Below are 17,308 nucleotides of genomic sequence, written 5' to 3'. Positions count from 1 at the left end.
GATGATAAAAGTTGTGTTTTACAGATCAATGAGATTAGTCATTTACGCTGCAGGGTTGCCTATGGTCTTATAGTATTTTTTTTTTTTTTTTTTTTTACATTGTCGAAATTCATTATGGGTGAATCAACCCAAGAAATAATACGACATGGTTATTGCTTGTATTTTTTTTTTTTTTTTGGATACTTGCTCTTGCTAGTAATAATTCTTCACTTGTAAGAAGTCATAAAATCCCTAAGCAATGGAATGCCCTTCTAGCTGGGAATTGCATCCACAGGAAAGAACATGTTAAGATTCTGGAAGAAAACATTCTACGAAGAGAAGGATCCTGTTGCAGATGTGATTCCTCAGGAGTTTTTGTTGGATGGTCACCGGTGTCTGTGCTCAAATTGCAGATTTTGAGAGTCTAACTTTGCAGTCCTTTATTAAAGAACTGCTACAAGGTGTAAGAATAATGAAGTGGTGATGTGTAATTTCGGACTAAATACTGATTTATTTCCTCCCTTACATTAGACTATGGCTGTTTCCAGACATGTTGGACAGCTCTTGGCTCGATCCCGTTAATACCATCTCTATACGGATTGCCCAATACTTTTTTAGGATCTGCATTTCTATAATACAGTTGTATTTATTTTAACCCCAAACGCTGCATAATGACAACTGACCTGCATGTAAAATTGCCTCTTGCACACTGTAACGTTGTATCACCGGGCCAATATGGCTCGGCTGCACATGACCAAGGCAATATCTGAAGGGTTAAACGTTCCACCAGGTACTTTGGAATATCCCAGTAATTCTCCAGTATAGACAGTTCGTGAGCAGTAGTTCTGGTCTTCTGATTGCTACATTCTTGACGTTCATCAGGCTGTTGCCCCACAGGCAGATTTCTAACTGGTCTTTCTTTTTTTTTTTCTTTTTTTTCTTTTCCTCAAACAGGTGATAATGAGCTTGTGCCCGAGAGGGACCACTCCAATATGGCTATAGATTTGACCTCCTGCACACCCAATGGGCAACATTCCTCCCCTAACCACTTGGCAAGCAGTAAGTCAACAGTATCTGTTAATAGAAGTCACGATTGACCAATGTGTACATCTGCTCAGAACCAAAAAAATACTTTTTATTTTTTATTTTTTTTCTTCCCTCTGAGACATTTTGTCCAACAAAAAAGAGTAAACGTAATCCTGTCTGATCATCTTTGTCTGAAGTCATCTTCTCTTATTATAAAACTAAGTAATTATAAAGCTAATTAATGAGTTTCACCCAGGAAACTTTTTTTTTTTCCCCAGCAGTTATCAATAATTTAGAAGACCATTTATAGTTTCCTATGTTCCAAAATGGCAATGTATCTGTAAAAATCAGATGCTATACAGTGGCTCCGTATGATTTTGCTTTTATTTATCTTGCCTACCCATATACTTAATTGGGTATCGGACACACAGAAGAAACTAGTGCACACTGAGATATCTATCTATCATTTTTTTTTTTTTTTTTAATCTACACCCAGATTTGATCAGTGGGGGGAAATAAACATGCACACATCTACAGTGCCCCATTGAATCACATTGGTATTTTTTTATTTTTTTTTCATGGACAGCACTCAAAATTACATTAGTGTGAACCTCTCTTTAAAGAGGGCGAATTTCATATTTAACCGTCATTCCTGGCAGCTAGGAATCTCTATATGCCCTCATGCTCAAATTTTGGGCAGGATGAAATCCAGACTAGCTTCCTCATCACAAAAAAACTAGTATATATTACTCAAAAATACTGCAGCATTTGAGAGAAAATACTGCTTGGGGTTTAAAAAAAAAAAAAAAAAAAAAAACAGCCACAGGAAAAAGTCTTGGTTTGATTGACAGGTGCTTGGTGAGTGGGGAGATTGCCGGTCGAGTCCTCTTCCTGGATCATTATGTCGCTCTCTAAAACTCTGCCATATTCTAAGTAGGAAAGAAAACAGTTGATTAATTTGCAGGATGACTTTTAGAAACCTAAGATTATTGGTATCAGCCGTATGGAGCTGCTGTGTTGTTGCACATGTGCCGAATATCTCTTCTTGTACAACATCTGATTTGGGGTGGTTTCTGCAGCTCGTGCATAGATTTTGTTCAAATATTTTTTTAGATTTATACAGAAATTTCTGTACCAGACCTCTGGGTGAATAGATGGTGCCCATGGATAGCTCTGCTAGTCTGCCACGCTGCTTATTCTTGTGCACCGTTCTCTGCAAAATCTGCACCCATCATAGAAGTCAGTAACTGATGGCAACCTTTTATAATGTCTTGTGCTCTCTAGAGTAGGGAACCCCTTAGAAACAGCAAATCCATAAATTAAAGTATGTAAAGTTGTAATAGTGTTTTTTTTTTTTCGAAATAAAGTCAAGAATGTCCTTATTATTTTTTTTTGTGGGGGGGACTTTCTGTGCTGGTAACTATATCATTTTATAGTGGGTATTACAGTATATATCTCCTTCCCATCTTAGGCTTATTAACCCTTTACCAACCCTCTGATTTAGGCTTCCGTCACACATTCATTATTTACATACGTGTTCTGTGATTTCAAGAAACAAAACCTGTAATCCGTATAGCATATGGGTCTGTTCACGTGTTTTGTTTTTTTTTTTTGTTTTTTTTTTTTGGGAGGGGGTGGCCCTGCAAAAAAAAAAAAAAAGACATGTCTGTCCTTGGAGGTGCTTATGGATCACACACGGTGAGTCAATGAGTCTGTGAAAAACCAACTAACAAAAAAAAAAGTAGCACTTGGACGTCATCCTTGTTTCGGCCAATTGTTGTCTACTCTTTATTGTTTAATGGGTTGGGAATTCTTGGATAGTTTTTCTCATATTCCGTTAAAAAAAAAAAAAAAAAAAAAAGATTCCACAGTGGAAAATGGACACATTGACCAAAAACTGATGAAAATTGGATCCCGCACACTGATGGAAAATGGTGGTTTTTTTGTTTGTTTTTTTTTAAATTAAAAATAATTTTAAAAAAAATTGTCTGAATGGGCACCTATCTATAATGGTGTAAATTTTCAGCCAAAAATGTATACCTTCCCAGGATACTTCCCTTATGAGCAATTGATTGCCAGGTCACCCATGCACTTGTTGTTTCCTAAAATTGCTTAGAAATGAGATCCATGTGGATAAATATCGGTGGCATTATACCTGCAGGTTTCTATACAGTGAAGCATGGCAATAATCAGTAGCTTTTATGTTAAGTGTTTTATTTTTTTGCCTTTTTTTTTTTCTCCCAGTAACTTAAGCATATGTTCTGGCGTTACATTAAATAATAATGAATTCAGATTTAGTGTTAAATATAATTTAAATATTCATCGCTCCATTAGGTTTTGGTCAAGTAATTATTTCCATGTGCCTTAAATACTTAAATTGAAAGTGTACTGCATAATTATTTTTACTGCGGCAAATCCGTTCTATTGATAGCTCTTCTTTGCTGGAAGCATTAAGTTTTACACTTTCAATTTCTGAAATTCTAATGAGGCCTCCAGAGCTCTCGCTGTAAGATGACGAATGTTCCAGGTCCGATAAAGCCCACCACAATGTGGAGTAAGCGTCTAAGTGTGGTCAGTCTACTAGTTGAACGAGATAAAGTGTGCTGTGATTTGCAATGGCTTGGGCCATTTTTCTTCCTTTTGTAGCCAGCGTCTCAAGGTCTTTGTATGTTGTGGAAGGCCGTTTTGCAGAAGTGTCATTTGAATACGGAGCTTGTGCTTTAGCAAACATGACCAATTATCCGCCGGTCTCTAGAGAACTGAACACCTCATCTCCTGGAACAGTGGTGTTAGTTTCTCCTGGGATCCCAGCATTCGATAACACAAGCAGGTGATTCCTTCACAGGTGCTGCTCAATGTTGCTTGTGTGCCGGTAGCTCTCGATATGTTCATGCCTTATCCTTCTAATGACCGTTTTTATTGAGGGATTGCAATTTTACAAGCCCCGTTGTAAACTTTTTCTTGTTGGAAGAGATCCTACGCCACTCACTTTTCCAGGGGATTACCGTAAACTAATGAACGTTCATAAAATTAGTGACTAATTTCATCAGCTTAAGCCTAGGGTTACACACAGACTTATCTGGTGGAACGGTTGTATTAGCACTGTCACCAGACAGTCGCTGTCTATAGGAAAACCCATGCTGGTGTGATTAAAATACTAGGGACTCAACCTTTTTATGTATTTTTATTCCTTCAAGAAGCATTAAAAATGTGTTCTAACCCTATGATTATTTTTCTTCACAAATGGATTATAAAAGTTTACAAAGGATTTAAAAAAAAGTAATGCTCCACTTTACCGATTATCTTCAGCTCCCAACACTTGTGAGGACACCTCCATGGTGATAGCCTGGTCACTTTTCCCCAGCTCAGTCCATAGTACATCCATACAATACATGAATATTGTAGCCAATCACTCGCCGCAGCAGTGACCTCAGTGGTTTGGACACATTACCACTACAGCCAATAATTTGGCGGCCACCGTGCTGGAGCCAAACGCCATACCGATGGTAAATCGATGGGGGTATCGGTGGCTTACTAGCATGGGTGCTTCAGGTGATGATTAACATGTTTATTATTTTATTTTTTACCATTGTAAGCTGTGTGTGGCCAACCACTTTTAAAGTTGTGTAGATAACATTTTCATGCTTTTTTTTTTCCCTTAAATGTTTGAAATACAAGTGTACAGTAAGCGCATGTCCACGGGGAGGAGATTTCATGAAATGTCATCCACATACTGTGGAGAAAATCCACAGAGTAAATTGACCAGCACTATGGATTTTACATGAACATCATTTCAATCTATGCTGTGGATTTTTACCAAGAATGTCAGTTTTTTGCAAGGGAGGAGAAACTTGTATTTATCAGAAAACCCACAGCAGATTAATTTCTGTCGGACTCTCTCTAAGGGTACGTTCACCCAATTTTTTCTCGTGGACTTCTCCGTGAAAACACGCTATGAAAAAAATCGAAAACATTTCTGCTCCATTTTTTTTTTTTTTCCTCTACACTTTTATGGTTTGTTTTTGTTTTACTGTGTTTTTTTTTTTTTTTTTTTGCCAATTTTCTACTTCAATTGATTCATGATTTCAATTTGGAGCATTTTTTTTTTTTTTGAAAACCATCACCATGTACATTTTAGATGTGCGTTCCCATTAAAATGATTAAGCTTATGAAGTATCTGAAACAGAATTTTATGTGGATTTTGGACCAAAATCTGCTCTAAAATCCACATCCAAAAGCTCTTTGTAAACCTACTTTTAGACACTGGTGATCCAAGATGTCATCCGCATAACACCTTGTAGTTTTTTCTTGGTGTGTCTTGCTGTCGACAACACTTTGCACATTCATGTTACATAAGATAGATTCAGGGAGGGTTGACATCTCTGTTATCATATGAGTACCAGCCAGATTCTCTGTGATTTATAAAGGTTATTAATACTATTTTAAATGCCATTACTACTATGCAATATTAAAGAGTACGGTAACTCCAATTATGTTGTTGCCCAAGTCTCCTACAAGAATGAGTGGTCCAGTTTCATGGACAACCTCCTGTTTTTGGCTCCATGTAATTATTTTATTCTATATCCATGTTGTCCTAACCCTTTTCACTTTCATATACTGGATTGTAATTTTTTATTTTCGGAGTAAGCTTTTTAATTCTCTGTGTATCTACTTTGGAAATAGGAGCCCAGACCCCTTCTATATGTGACCACTCGCTTTTGGGATACATTTTAGATGGTGTTGCTACAGTGTAGAGTTCTACAATGTTACCCGAGATGGCAATTCATAAAACATTCTGACCAGAGGTCACCTTGCTCCTTCCACTACATAAGGCTCCGGTTAAGACTTTTGCCGGTTACAGTGGAGGAAGTCTGCCTCTCAGCTCCACGCTATCTGTGTCTGTTTGTGGTATCCAGGACCTTTTCTCTTTCCTGTAGACCTCATTCTCTGACAAATCCATACACAATAGCAGAGTAGACGGGATCCAGCCTATCCTATAGAAAGAACCCTACCTAGCTGGATTTTCTCAATGTCAACTGGTGACAAAGGGGAGTTGAAAAACAAGTTGTTAAATGAGACAACAGAAATGATGATGTAGCGTAGCATATTTTTATGTAATACAAAAGCAAATACTGCATAAATCGCAACTCTCAACACAAACTAAGGCAAAGGTTTGTTCTGTAATTTTTTATTTTTTTTTTCCAATGGCAGGGAATTCCAGGATCTGAAATCTATCACTGCTAGGAAAGATTTACATTACATAAATGGCATTTTCTTTAATCTTTCATATCAGACCTTAGCGGTTCTAATGAATGGAATTTGTCTTCCTGCTGAATTTTCTATCTATAATCTTAAATTGTTAAAAAAATAAATATATTTTTTTGTATTTTAAATCCAGAAAATAGAATAGTTGTGTGTGTGTGTGAGAGTTAGGCTACTTTCACACTGGCGTCGTGTGACTGATGTCGCAATGCGTCGTTTTGGAGAAAAAACGCATCCTGCATAGTTGCCCGCAGGATGCGTTTTTCTCCATAGACTTGCATTAGCGACACATTGCGACGTATGGCCACACGTCGCATCCGTCGTGCGACGGATGCATCGTGTTTTGGCAGACCGTCGGCACAAAAAATGTTCCATGTACCTTTTTTTGTGCATCGTGTCCGCGATTTCCGACCGCGCATGCGCAGCCGGAACTCCGCTCCCTCCTCCCCGGACATTACAATGGGGCAGCGGATGCGTTGAAAAACTGCATCCGCTGCCCCCGTTGTCACAACGTTCGTTGGTACGTCGGGCTGACGCATGGCGACGGCCCCGTACCGACGCCAGTGTGAAAGTACCCTAAGGCACATATGCTTTTGTATTAGTGATTTGTTATGCAATGCGCTGTTGAACAACCACAAGACATGCAGCTGCGGCAACTCAAACATATTTTACGAGCATGCTGAAGACACTCTATGAGCACTGATATGAGCAGATAATGCTTTATCCGAGCACGCTCGCTCGTCACTAATTATCATCTATTGAATGCTTCGTATCACGTTTTTCTATAACAGAAATATTTGACCTATTACAGCTAACATGGCTGAAAGGAAGTTGTAGCTATTTCCTGTTTGAGAAAGAAACACATACTACTTTGCGGGGGGAGGGGGTGGGAATTGAACAAGTAAGTGAAGAGGGCTGTCTATGATTCCGAAGAAAGCTCTCCCTTCCCTTTTTTCTCCAAAAAATAATGCTACTCTTTGACTGTATTGGTAGGCCATTGACTGTAGAAACACTGATTCTGGGGTTAAAAAATGTAGCCCCTTTTTCTAAACTTAATAAAATCCCAATTCTATAATAATATTATAGGGATTTCCCACTTCACGGACAACCCCTTCTCAATTACTATACTCCTCCATGTAAAGTAAAAATAACGTGTACTCAACCTCCGCATTACTGACATCTGGAGGAAGTGAGAGAGAAGCAGAAGCGCTGACGTCTTCCGGATTTGTCAGTTTCATCGGAAGGAAGTGAGCGCGAGAAGGAAGTATGAGCGAAGAGATTGCAGGGCTCACGTGGCCCTGGAAGATCCCGAGCTGACGCTGGAGGTGAGTACTGGCTGTTTCTATGTTACACTAGGTGATATAGTAATTAAGAAGGGGTCGTCTGAGTAGTGGGCATTATATATTTCATAAAAATATAGGAGTTGAAGAAAATTGGTGGATCATGTTCGTACTTGTGAAGCAAGGGACACGTTGTCGATTCATAGATTAAGCAGTGTGAACAGCACTCCAAGTTCTGGCTCCTTTAGCATAAATAAAGGTTCTTACCTCCTTGGTGGATAATTTCAGTCAAACCACCAGACAGGAATCCAAGAAATGGAGACTGGAGTCGGCTCTCCAAATTAGTTGCAAACAAGTATATTCGCCCAACATGCGACATTTTGGCTCCATTAGCCTGAGAAAGATTACACACTAGTCACATGTTGGACTGATATACTTGGAGTGCTGCCTCGTTCTTCCATAACTTAGTCTGTTGTGTCTGACCAGATATCAGAGTAATGTCTGATCTGTTACAGCATTAAATGACATTATCTGGTCCTATGATGGAACAGAAAGTGAATTCACGACGTATATGCAATTATAACCCTGCTGAAATTGGACGACGTTTCAAATTCCTGGTCTTCTAAACAGGCCTCGTATTGCATTTTTACAAATGGATCTGTGATCTTTATCAGCTGCGCATTACATTTTATCTGTTATATATTGAGAACTGTAAGTGTTTTTACTTGCCTGTATAATTACAGGTAAACTCATGAATAATAGATGGGTTCAAAAATGGGTCTAGTATATAGACTAAATATAGTTAGGGCTTGCTCAGTGCAGAGATCCCGGGGCACGGCATGTAAGTGGACAGCCCATGGAAAGCTTGTGATCAGATCTTGAACGTCACCCTAAAATGTAGTGACTAACATATGTGCACCCAGTCTTTTTTGCAGAGGGTTTTTTTTTTTTTTTTTTTAGAGCACCAGCTGAGTGGACCCTCTAAGTTTTTGAGGAAGATTTTGTATGTTTTCACTCAGTTTTTGCTTCAAAACCTCCTAAGAAAACTCATTGTGAACATATCCTTGAAAGGGTTGTCAGGGACTTTTATATTGATGGCCTACCCTTGGGGTAAATAATCCATGTCTGATTGTGGGGAGAGATAAATGGCACCTCATCAATCAGCTGTTCCCAGTACTGGCGGCGGCTGCATGTGCTCGGTTACACTGCACAGCGGTCTACCGTATAGTGGCCGCTGTCATGCACCGCACATCCGCCCCCTATTGATTTGAATGGGGTCGGCGGAGGTGTGGTTCCTGATCGTGGCCATTATTACTTTGAGTTGTGCAGCTCTGCACCTCAGCACATGCGGCTGCCACCAGTTGATCGGCAGGTGTCATGATCTCTGCAGGCAGAGATCATAGCAAGCCTATAGAGGGACAAGCTCTCGGAAGATGGAACTATACTGACCATGAACTAAGCCTGCCGCGCAACTAGAAATAGCCAGGTAGCATTTCCTATTTATCGCTAGATGCCCAGCTCTGGCCTAAGACCTAAATAGCTAGCAGAGGGAAATATAAGACCTGGCTCACCTCTAGAGAAATATTCCAAAGAAGACAGTAGCCCCCCACATATAATGACGGTGAGTTCAGATGAAACAACAAACGCAGCAGGAAAATAGTCTTAGCAAATTTGAGGTCAGCTTACTAGATAGCAGAAGACAGATAGTATACTTTCATGGTCAGCAGAAAAACACTAACAAAACACCATCCAGAGATTACCTTAAACTCTGGCATTAACTCATAACGCCAGAGTAGCAATCCCTGATCAACGAGAGCTTTCCAGACACAGTAACAAAACTTCAGCTGTGAACTGGAACAAATAGGCAAAACAAAACATGGACAAAAGTCCAACTTATCTAGTAGTAGTCTAGAAGCAGGAACAAGCACTGAGAGGCATCAGATAACATTGTTGACCGGCAAGAAACCACCAGAGAAATGAGCTTAAATAGCGACACCCACTACTGATGGAACCAGGTGAAACAGGAAAGAGGATGACAAGTCCAATTCCACAAGCGGCCACCGGGGGAGCCCAGAATCCAAATTCACAACAGTACCCCCCCCTCAAGGAGGGGGCACCGAACCCTCACCAGATCCACCAGGGCGACCAGGATGAGCCCTATGGAAGGCACGAACAAGATCAGAAGCATGAACATCAGATGCATTGACCCAAGAATTATCCTCCTGGCCGTAACCCTTCCAGTTGACCAGATACTGGAGTCTCCGTCTGGAAACACGAGAGTCCAAAATTTTCTCCACAACGTACTCCAACTCACCCTCAACCAACACCGGAGCAGGAGGCTCAACTGAAGGTACCACAGGTACCTCATACCTGCGCAACAACGACCGATGAAAAACGTTATGAATGGAAAAGGACGCAGGGAGGTCCAAACGGAAAGAAACAGGATTAAGAATCTCCAATATTCTATAAGGGCCGATGAACCGAGGTTTAAACTTAGGAGAAGAGACCCTCATAGGGACAAAACGAGAAGACAACCACACCAAATCTCCAACACAAAGCCGAGAACCAACACGACGATGACGGTTGGCAAAACGCTGAGTCTTCTCCTGGGACAACTTCAAATTGTCCATAACCTGCCCCCAGATGTGATGCAATCTCTCCACCACCGCATCCACTCCAGGACAATCCGAGGATTCCACCTGACCGGAGGAAAATCGAGGGTGAAACCCCGAATTACAGAAAAACGGGGACACCAAGGTGGAAGAGCTGGCCCGATTATTGAGGGCGAACTCTGCCAATGGCAAAAAAGCAACCCAATCATCCTGGTCAGCAGAGACAAAACACCTCAGATATGTCTCCAGGGTCTGATTAGTCCGCTCGGTCTGGCCATTAGTCTGAGGGTGAAAAGCAGATGAAAAAGACAAATCTATGCCCATCCTAGCACAGAATGCCCGCCAAAATCTAGACACAAATTGGGTACCTCTGTCAGAAACAATATTCTCAGGAATACCGTGCAATCGGACAACATTCTGAAAAAACAGAGGAACCAACTCAGAAGAAGAAGGCAACTTGGGCAGAGGAACCAAATGGACCATTTTAGAGAAACGGTCACAGACCACCCAGATGACAGACATCTTCTGGGAAACAGGCAGATCTGAAATAAAATCCATCGAGATGTGTGTCCAAGGCCTCTTAGGAATAGGCAAGGGCAACAGCAGTCCGCTAGCCCGAGAACTACAAGACTTGGCCCGAGCACAAACGTCACATGACTGCACAAAGACTCGCACATCTCGTGACAGGGAAGGCCACCAGAAGGATCTTGCCACCAAATCCCTGGTACCAAAAATTCCGGGATGACCTGCCAATGCAGAAGAATGTACCTCAGAGATGACTCTGCTGGTCCAATCATCCGGAACAAACAGTCTATCAGGCGGACAACGATCCGGTCTATCCGCCTGAAACTCTTGCAAGGACCGCCGCAGATCAGGAGAAACGGCCGACAAAATTACTCCCTCCCTAAGGATACCTGTGGGTTCAGAATTACCAGGAGAGTCCGGGTCAAAACTCCTAGAAAGGGCATCTGCCTTAACATTCTTAGAACCCGGTAGGTACGACACCACAAAATTAAAGCGAGAAAAAAATAAAGACCAGCGCGCCTGTCTAGGATTCAGGCGTCTGGCAGTCTCAAGATAAATCAAATTTTTGTGGTCAGTCAATACCACCACCTGATGCCTAGCCCCCTCGAGCCAATGGCGCCACTCCTCAAACGCCCACTTCATGGCCAAAAGCTCCCGATTCCCAACATCATAATTCCGCTCTGCGGGCGAAAATTTGCGAGAAAAGAAGGCACAAGGCCTAATAACGGAGCAGTCGGAACCTTTCTGCGACAACACTGCCCCAGCTCCGATCTCCGAAGCGTCAACCTCAACCTGAAAAGGCAGATTCACATCAGGCTGACGCAACACAGGGGCAGAGGCAAAACGGCGCTTAAGCTCCTGAAAGGCCTCTACAGCATGAGGGGACCAATTAGCAACATCAGCGCCTTGTCTGGTCAAATCAGTCAGTGGTTTAACGACATCCGAAAAACCAGCAATGAATCGGCGGTAAAAGTTGGCAAAGCCCAAAAATCTCTGAAGACCCTTAAGAGAGGAGGGCTGAGTCCAGTCACAAATAGCTTGCACCTTGACGGGATCCATCTCAATAGAAGAGGGAGAAAAAATATACCCCAAAAAGGAAATTCTCTGGACCCCAAAAACGCACTTAGACCCCTTCACACATAAAGAATTAGACCGCAGAACCTGAAAAACTCTCCTGACCTGCTGGACATGAGAGTCCCAGTCATCAGAAAAAATCAGAATATCATCCAGATATATTATCATAAATTTATCCAGAAAATCGCGGAAAATATCATGCATAAAAGACTGGAAAACTGAAGGGGCATTAGAAAGACCAAAAGGCATGACCAAATACTCAAAGTGGCCCTCGGGCGTATTAAATGCGGTCTTCCACTCATCCCCCTGCCTGATCCGCACCAAATTATACGCCCCACGAAGATCAATTTTAGAGAACCACTTAGCACCCTCTATACGAGCAAACAAATCAGTAAGCAATGGCAATGGGTATTGATACTTAACAGTGATCTTATTCAGGAGCCGATAATCAATACATGGTCTCAAAGAGCCGTCTTTTTTTGAGACAAAGAAAAACCCAGCTCCCAAGGGAGAAGAAGATGGACGAATATGTCCCTTTTCCAAAGACTCCTTTATATATTCCCGCATAGCAGCATGTTCCGGCACAGACAGATTAAACAAACGACCCTTTGGATATTTACAACCCGGTATCAAATCTATGGCACAATCGCACTCACGGTGCGGAGGTAACGACCCAAGCTTGGGTTCGTCAAAGACGTCTTGATAATCAGAGAGGAACTCAGGGACTTCAGAGGGAATGGACGACGAAATAGAAACCAAAGGTAAGTCCCCATGAATACCCTTACATCCCCAGCTCAACACAGACATTGCTCTCCAGTCCAAGACTGGGTTGTGAGACTGCAACCATGGCAATCCCAGTACCAAATCGTCATGTAAATTATACAGCACCAGGAAACGAATAATCTCCTGGTGATCCGGATTGATACGCATGGTTACTTGTGTCCAGTATTGTGGTTTATTATTAGCCAATGGGGTGGAGTCAATCCCCTTCAGAGGAATAAGAGTCTCCAAAGGCTCTAAATCAAAACCACAACGATTGGCAAAGGACCAATCCATAAGACTCAGAGCGGCGCCAGAGTCAACATAGGCGTCCGTGGCAATGGATGACAAAGAGCAAATCAGGGTTACAGACAAAATAAACTTAGACTGAATGGTGCCAATGGAAACAGACTTATCAAGCTTCTTTGTACGCCTAGAGCATGCTGATATAACATGAGTAGAATCCCCACAATAGAAACACAATCCATTCTTCCGTCTAAAATTCTGTCGCTCGCTCCTGGACAGAATTCTATCACACTGCATACTTTCTGGCGTCTTTTCCATAGACACCGCCAGATGGTGCACCGGTTTGCGCTCCCGCAGACGCCTATCAATCTGAATAGCCATTGTCATGGACTCATTCAGACCTGCAGGCACAGGGAACCCCACCATAACATCCTTAACGGCATCAGAGAGACCTTCTCTGAAAGTTGCCGCCAAGGCGCACTCATTCCACTGAGTAAGCACAGACCATTTACGGAATTTTTGGCAGAAAACTTCAGCTTCGTCTTGCCCCTGAGATAGTGCCATCAAAGTTTTTTCTGCCTGAAGTTCCAAATGAGGTTCCTCATAAAGCAAGCCCAAGGCCAGAAAAAACGCATCCACATCGCGTAACGCAGGATCCCCTGCTGGCAATGAGAAGGCCCAATCTTGAGGGTCACCCCTGAGCAAGGAAATCACAATCCTAACCTGCTGAGCAGGGTCTCCAGCTGAACGAGACTTCAGGGACAAATAAAGCTTACAATTATTTCGGAAATTCTGGAAGCTAGCTCTATTCCCTGTGAAGAACTCCGGCAAAGGAATTCTCGGCTCAGATACCGGAGCATGTACCACAAAATCTTGTAAATTTTGTACTTTCGTGATGAGATTATTCAAACCCGCAGTTACACTCTGGAGATCCATTATTGTCAGGTGCACACAGAGCCATACAGAGATTAGGAGGAGAGAGAGAAAAAAGACTGCAGCAAGGCAGACTGGAGGAAAAAAAAAAAAAAAAAAAATTCCAGCAGACTTCTTATAACTCTCCTTTCTCAACCTGGGTCTTTAACACTTTATTGGCCGGTCAAACTGTCATGATCTCTGCAGGCAGAGATCATAGCAAGCCTATAGAGGGACAAGCTCTCGGAAGATGGAACTATACTGACCATGAACTAAGCCTGCCGCGCAACTAGAAATAGCCAGGTAGCATTTCCTATTTATCGCTAGATGCCCAGCTCTGGCCTAAGACCTAAATAGCTAGCAGAGGGAAATATAAGACCTGGCTCACCTCTAGAGAAATATTCCAAAGAAGACAGTAGCCCCCCACATATAATGACGGTGAGTTCAGATGAAACAACAAACGCAGCAGGAAAATAGTCTTAGCAAATTTGAGGTCAGCTTACTAGATAGCAGAAGACAGATAGTATACTTTCATGGTCAGCAGAAAAACACTAACAAAACACCATCCAGAGATTACCTTAAACTCTGGCATTAACTCATAACGCCAGAGTAGCAATCCCTGATCAACGAGAGCTTTCCAGACACAGTAACAAAACTTCAGCTGTGAACTGGAACAAATAGGCAAAACAAAACATGGACAAAAGTCCAACTTATCTAGTAGTAGTCTAGAAGCAGGAACAAGCACTGAGAGGCATCAGATAACATTGTTGACCGGCAAGAAACCACCAGAGAAATGAGCTTAAATAGCGACACCCACTACTGATGGAACCAGGTGAAACAGGAAAGAGGATGACAAGTCCAATTCCACAAGCGGCCACCGGGGGAGCCCAGAATCCAAATTCACAACAGGCAGGGTATGCTCCATGTCTCATCCCACCGACCAGATATTGATGACCTATCTAAGAATAGGCCTTCATTATAAATATCCCAGAAAACTCCTTTGATTGCTTTACTCCCCTGCCTACTTAGTGCTGTTCGTAGATGTTAGTGGTCAAAACTTTTCGACATAGAATTAAGTACTATTTGTGTAACTGTCATCTGAACCAAAAATGCAGCACTTTCTGGGAAATCTGAAGATTCTTGACTTCAACTTCAGACTGAAGAAGGATGTGCGGAGTGGGTTTCCTGCAGGTTGACGGCTGTTTCACGTTGGGGCAAGACTCTTGAATGTGTCCAGATGAACCCCGCGCCCCGGATCCTTCTTTTTACTCTGTACTTCCAAGGAATAAAATTTTGCCAGTGTTTTTAGCGTGAATTGGAGCGAAACCCACTTTTCTTCTACTACACACTAGCGTATCGCATCCAATGCGATATGCTAATGACCCTCGGCTCCTGCTCTTCTGCGAGCATGAGCCGAGTGTTCGTGCTCTGTGCTTCGATCCTCCCGCATGACAGGTTCGGAGCACAGCTGTGGAGGAGACAGAAAAAGTAATTTCTCCATCTTCTCTGCTGCCAGCATCAGCGGGAATCGCACTGCACTCAATTGAGAGCCGAAGTTTCACATGCGCCCATAGATTTGTAAAAGCGATCTGATCAGAGCAGGGGAAAATGCCACTGAGCACACAAGCGTAGGATTAAATTGTTACGAATGAAATCCAATTTTGAATCTGATTGCAGTCGTCCGATTTAATCGCAAGTGGGAGCGAGCCCTAATGATTATCTGCTGATAAAAAGACTAGTAAACCTGCTGCCAGGTGTCATGAGAATTACATTCAAAATCTCTCATTTTTCTGTGGCCTGTTTTTTACAAACTGGAATTTCTGAACTGTTGGCAACCCTGGTTCACACTCGCTGAACTCGAACTCGAGCGTGGGAAAATATTCAGAAAAATTCCCACGCTCGAGTTCATATGAGGTGATGCCAGCAGGGGGCGCAGCACAGCAAGTCTAGGTAGCTACGTTCCCCTTCTTCCCATTCATTCCCCAGTTTTTACAGACAGGAGCACAGCTGCATTAGCAGGCTCCTGGCTGTAAAATTTAACCCCTTCAGATGGATTTACATCGTGGGACGTGTATGAGCGCCCGAAAGGTATGGGATATTATTATTTTTTTATTTTTCCTTTTTAACAGAACGAGGGTCGTCATTTGGATTAAGAGTATAATAAACTATTAAAACACCATGTGTCTTTATTTCAATAAAATGCTTTTTTTTCTAATGTGTGTGTGTGTGTGTGTGTATGTGTGTGTGTGCGTGTGTGTTTTATTAACCATTTCGTACTATTGGATTAATAATGGATAGGTGTCTTATTGACACCTCTCCATTATTAACCAGGCTTAATGTCACCTTACAATAGCAAGGTGACATTAACCCTTCATTACCCCATATCCCACCGCTACACGGAAGTGGGAAGAGAGAGGCTAAGTGCCAGAATAGGTGCATCTTACAGATGTGCCTTTTCTGGGGTGGCTGGGGACAGATGTTTTTAGCCGGGGGGGTCCTATAACCATGGTCCCTCTCTAAGCTATTAATATCTGCCCTCAGTCACTGGCTTTCCCACTCTGGCGGAGAAAATTGCGCGGGAGCCCACGCTAGTTTTTTCCGCGATTTAACCCTTTATTTTAACAGCTAGAGCCCCCAAAGTTTGCACACACACACTACTAACATTAGTAGTGAGGGATACGCAAAAAAAAAGGGATATGAAATGGTTTACTGTATATAAACCATGTCTCATATCCTGCCGGGTTTGGGAAGGAGCTAGCAAAAGCCGGCAATTGAATTACCGGCTTTTAAGCTATCTAGCGCTGTATGAAATATAAATAAATATATATAATATAGACTGTATATATGTGTTTATGAATATTTCAGCCTGTGGATCCATTGTACGTCCGTTTTGCAAGCCGGCGAGAAAATCTCACTGTATGGATGTTATACGGATTACATACGGAGGTTTACATGCGCAAAATACGCTGCCACACCCTGCCTACAGATGACATACGGATCACTATTTTGGGAACATTTCTGCGTATTACGCATGTAAAATACGGACCGTATTTCCCTACGCTGAGTGTGACCCCGGCCTAATTGGGTTTGTTAGGTTTCTGTTTGGGTGTCGATCATTCTCATGGCGGAAAAAAAAATGCAACATTATCCAAGTTTCACACTAAGGCCAGTCTAACACGTCCAGATAATTCCGGTACCGGAAAAATCGGTACCGTAGTTATCCGTGTCCGTGTGCTCACGTGGCACATCAGTGTGGCACACGTGCAGCAGCCGTGTGCCGACTGGGTACCACACGGACCGTGCAGGAGACAGCGCTACAGTAAGCGCTGTCCCCTGCTTTGGGAGCTGAAGCCGCCATTCATCCCTTCTCTCCAGCAGCGTTCGCTGGAGAGAAGGAATGAAAAATCATTGTTTTTTAATTTTTTTTGCGGTTGTAATAAAGTTCCCGGAAACCAACCCCCTCCCACCCCCTGTGCGCCCGCCCGCTGGAAATAAAATACTCACCCAGCTCCCTCGATGCTTCCTCTCAGCGTCGCAGCTTGTCCTGTATGAGCGGTCACGTGGTACCGCTCATTACAGTGATGAATATATGGGAGGTGGAGCCGCATATTCATCACTGTAATGAGCGGCACC

At 42.5% G+C, this 17,308-nt stretch overlaps 1 protein-coding gene across 9 annotated transcripts in view; it reads left to right on the top strand.

Moving 5' to 3' along the window:
- The window catches only part of IKZF2 (IKAROS family zinc finger 2), a 97,318-nt gene that overhangs the window by 12,287 nt on the left and 67,723 nt on the right, over positions 1–17,308 (top strand). For all 9 annotated transcript variants that reach the window (XM_077272250.1, XM_077272245.1, XM_077272247.1 and 6 more), the window contains exon 3: positions 934–1,038. In XM_077272250.1, coding sequence (XP_077128365.1) covers positions 934–1,038 — 105 coding nt within the window. The remainder of the gene's footprint in view (positions 1–933; positions 1,039–17,308) is intronic.

The sequence above is a fragment of the Ranitomeya variabilis genome, chromosome 7 (genome assembly GCF_051348905.1).
Source record: "Ranitomeya variabilis isolate aRanVar5 chromosome 7, aRanVar5.hap1, whole genome shotgun sequence".
NCBI classification, from domain to species: domain Eukaryota; kingdom Metazoa; phylum Chordata; class Amphibia; order Anura; family Dendrobatidae; genus Ranitomeya; species Ranitomeya variabilis.
This window is presented reverse-complemented; position numbering and strand designations above follow the sequence as displayed.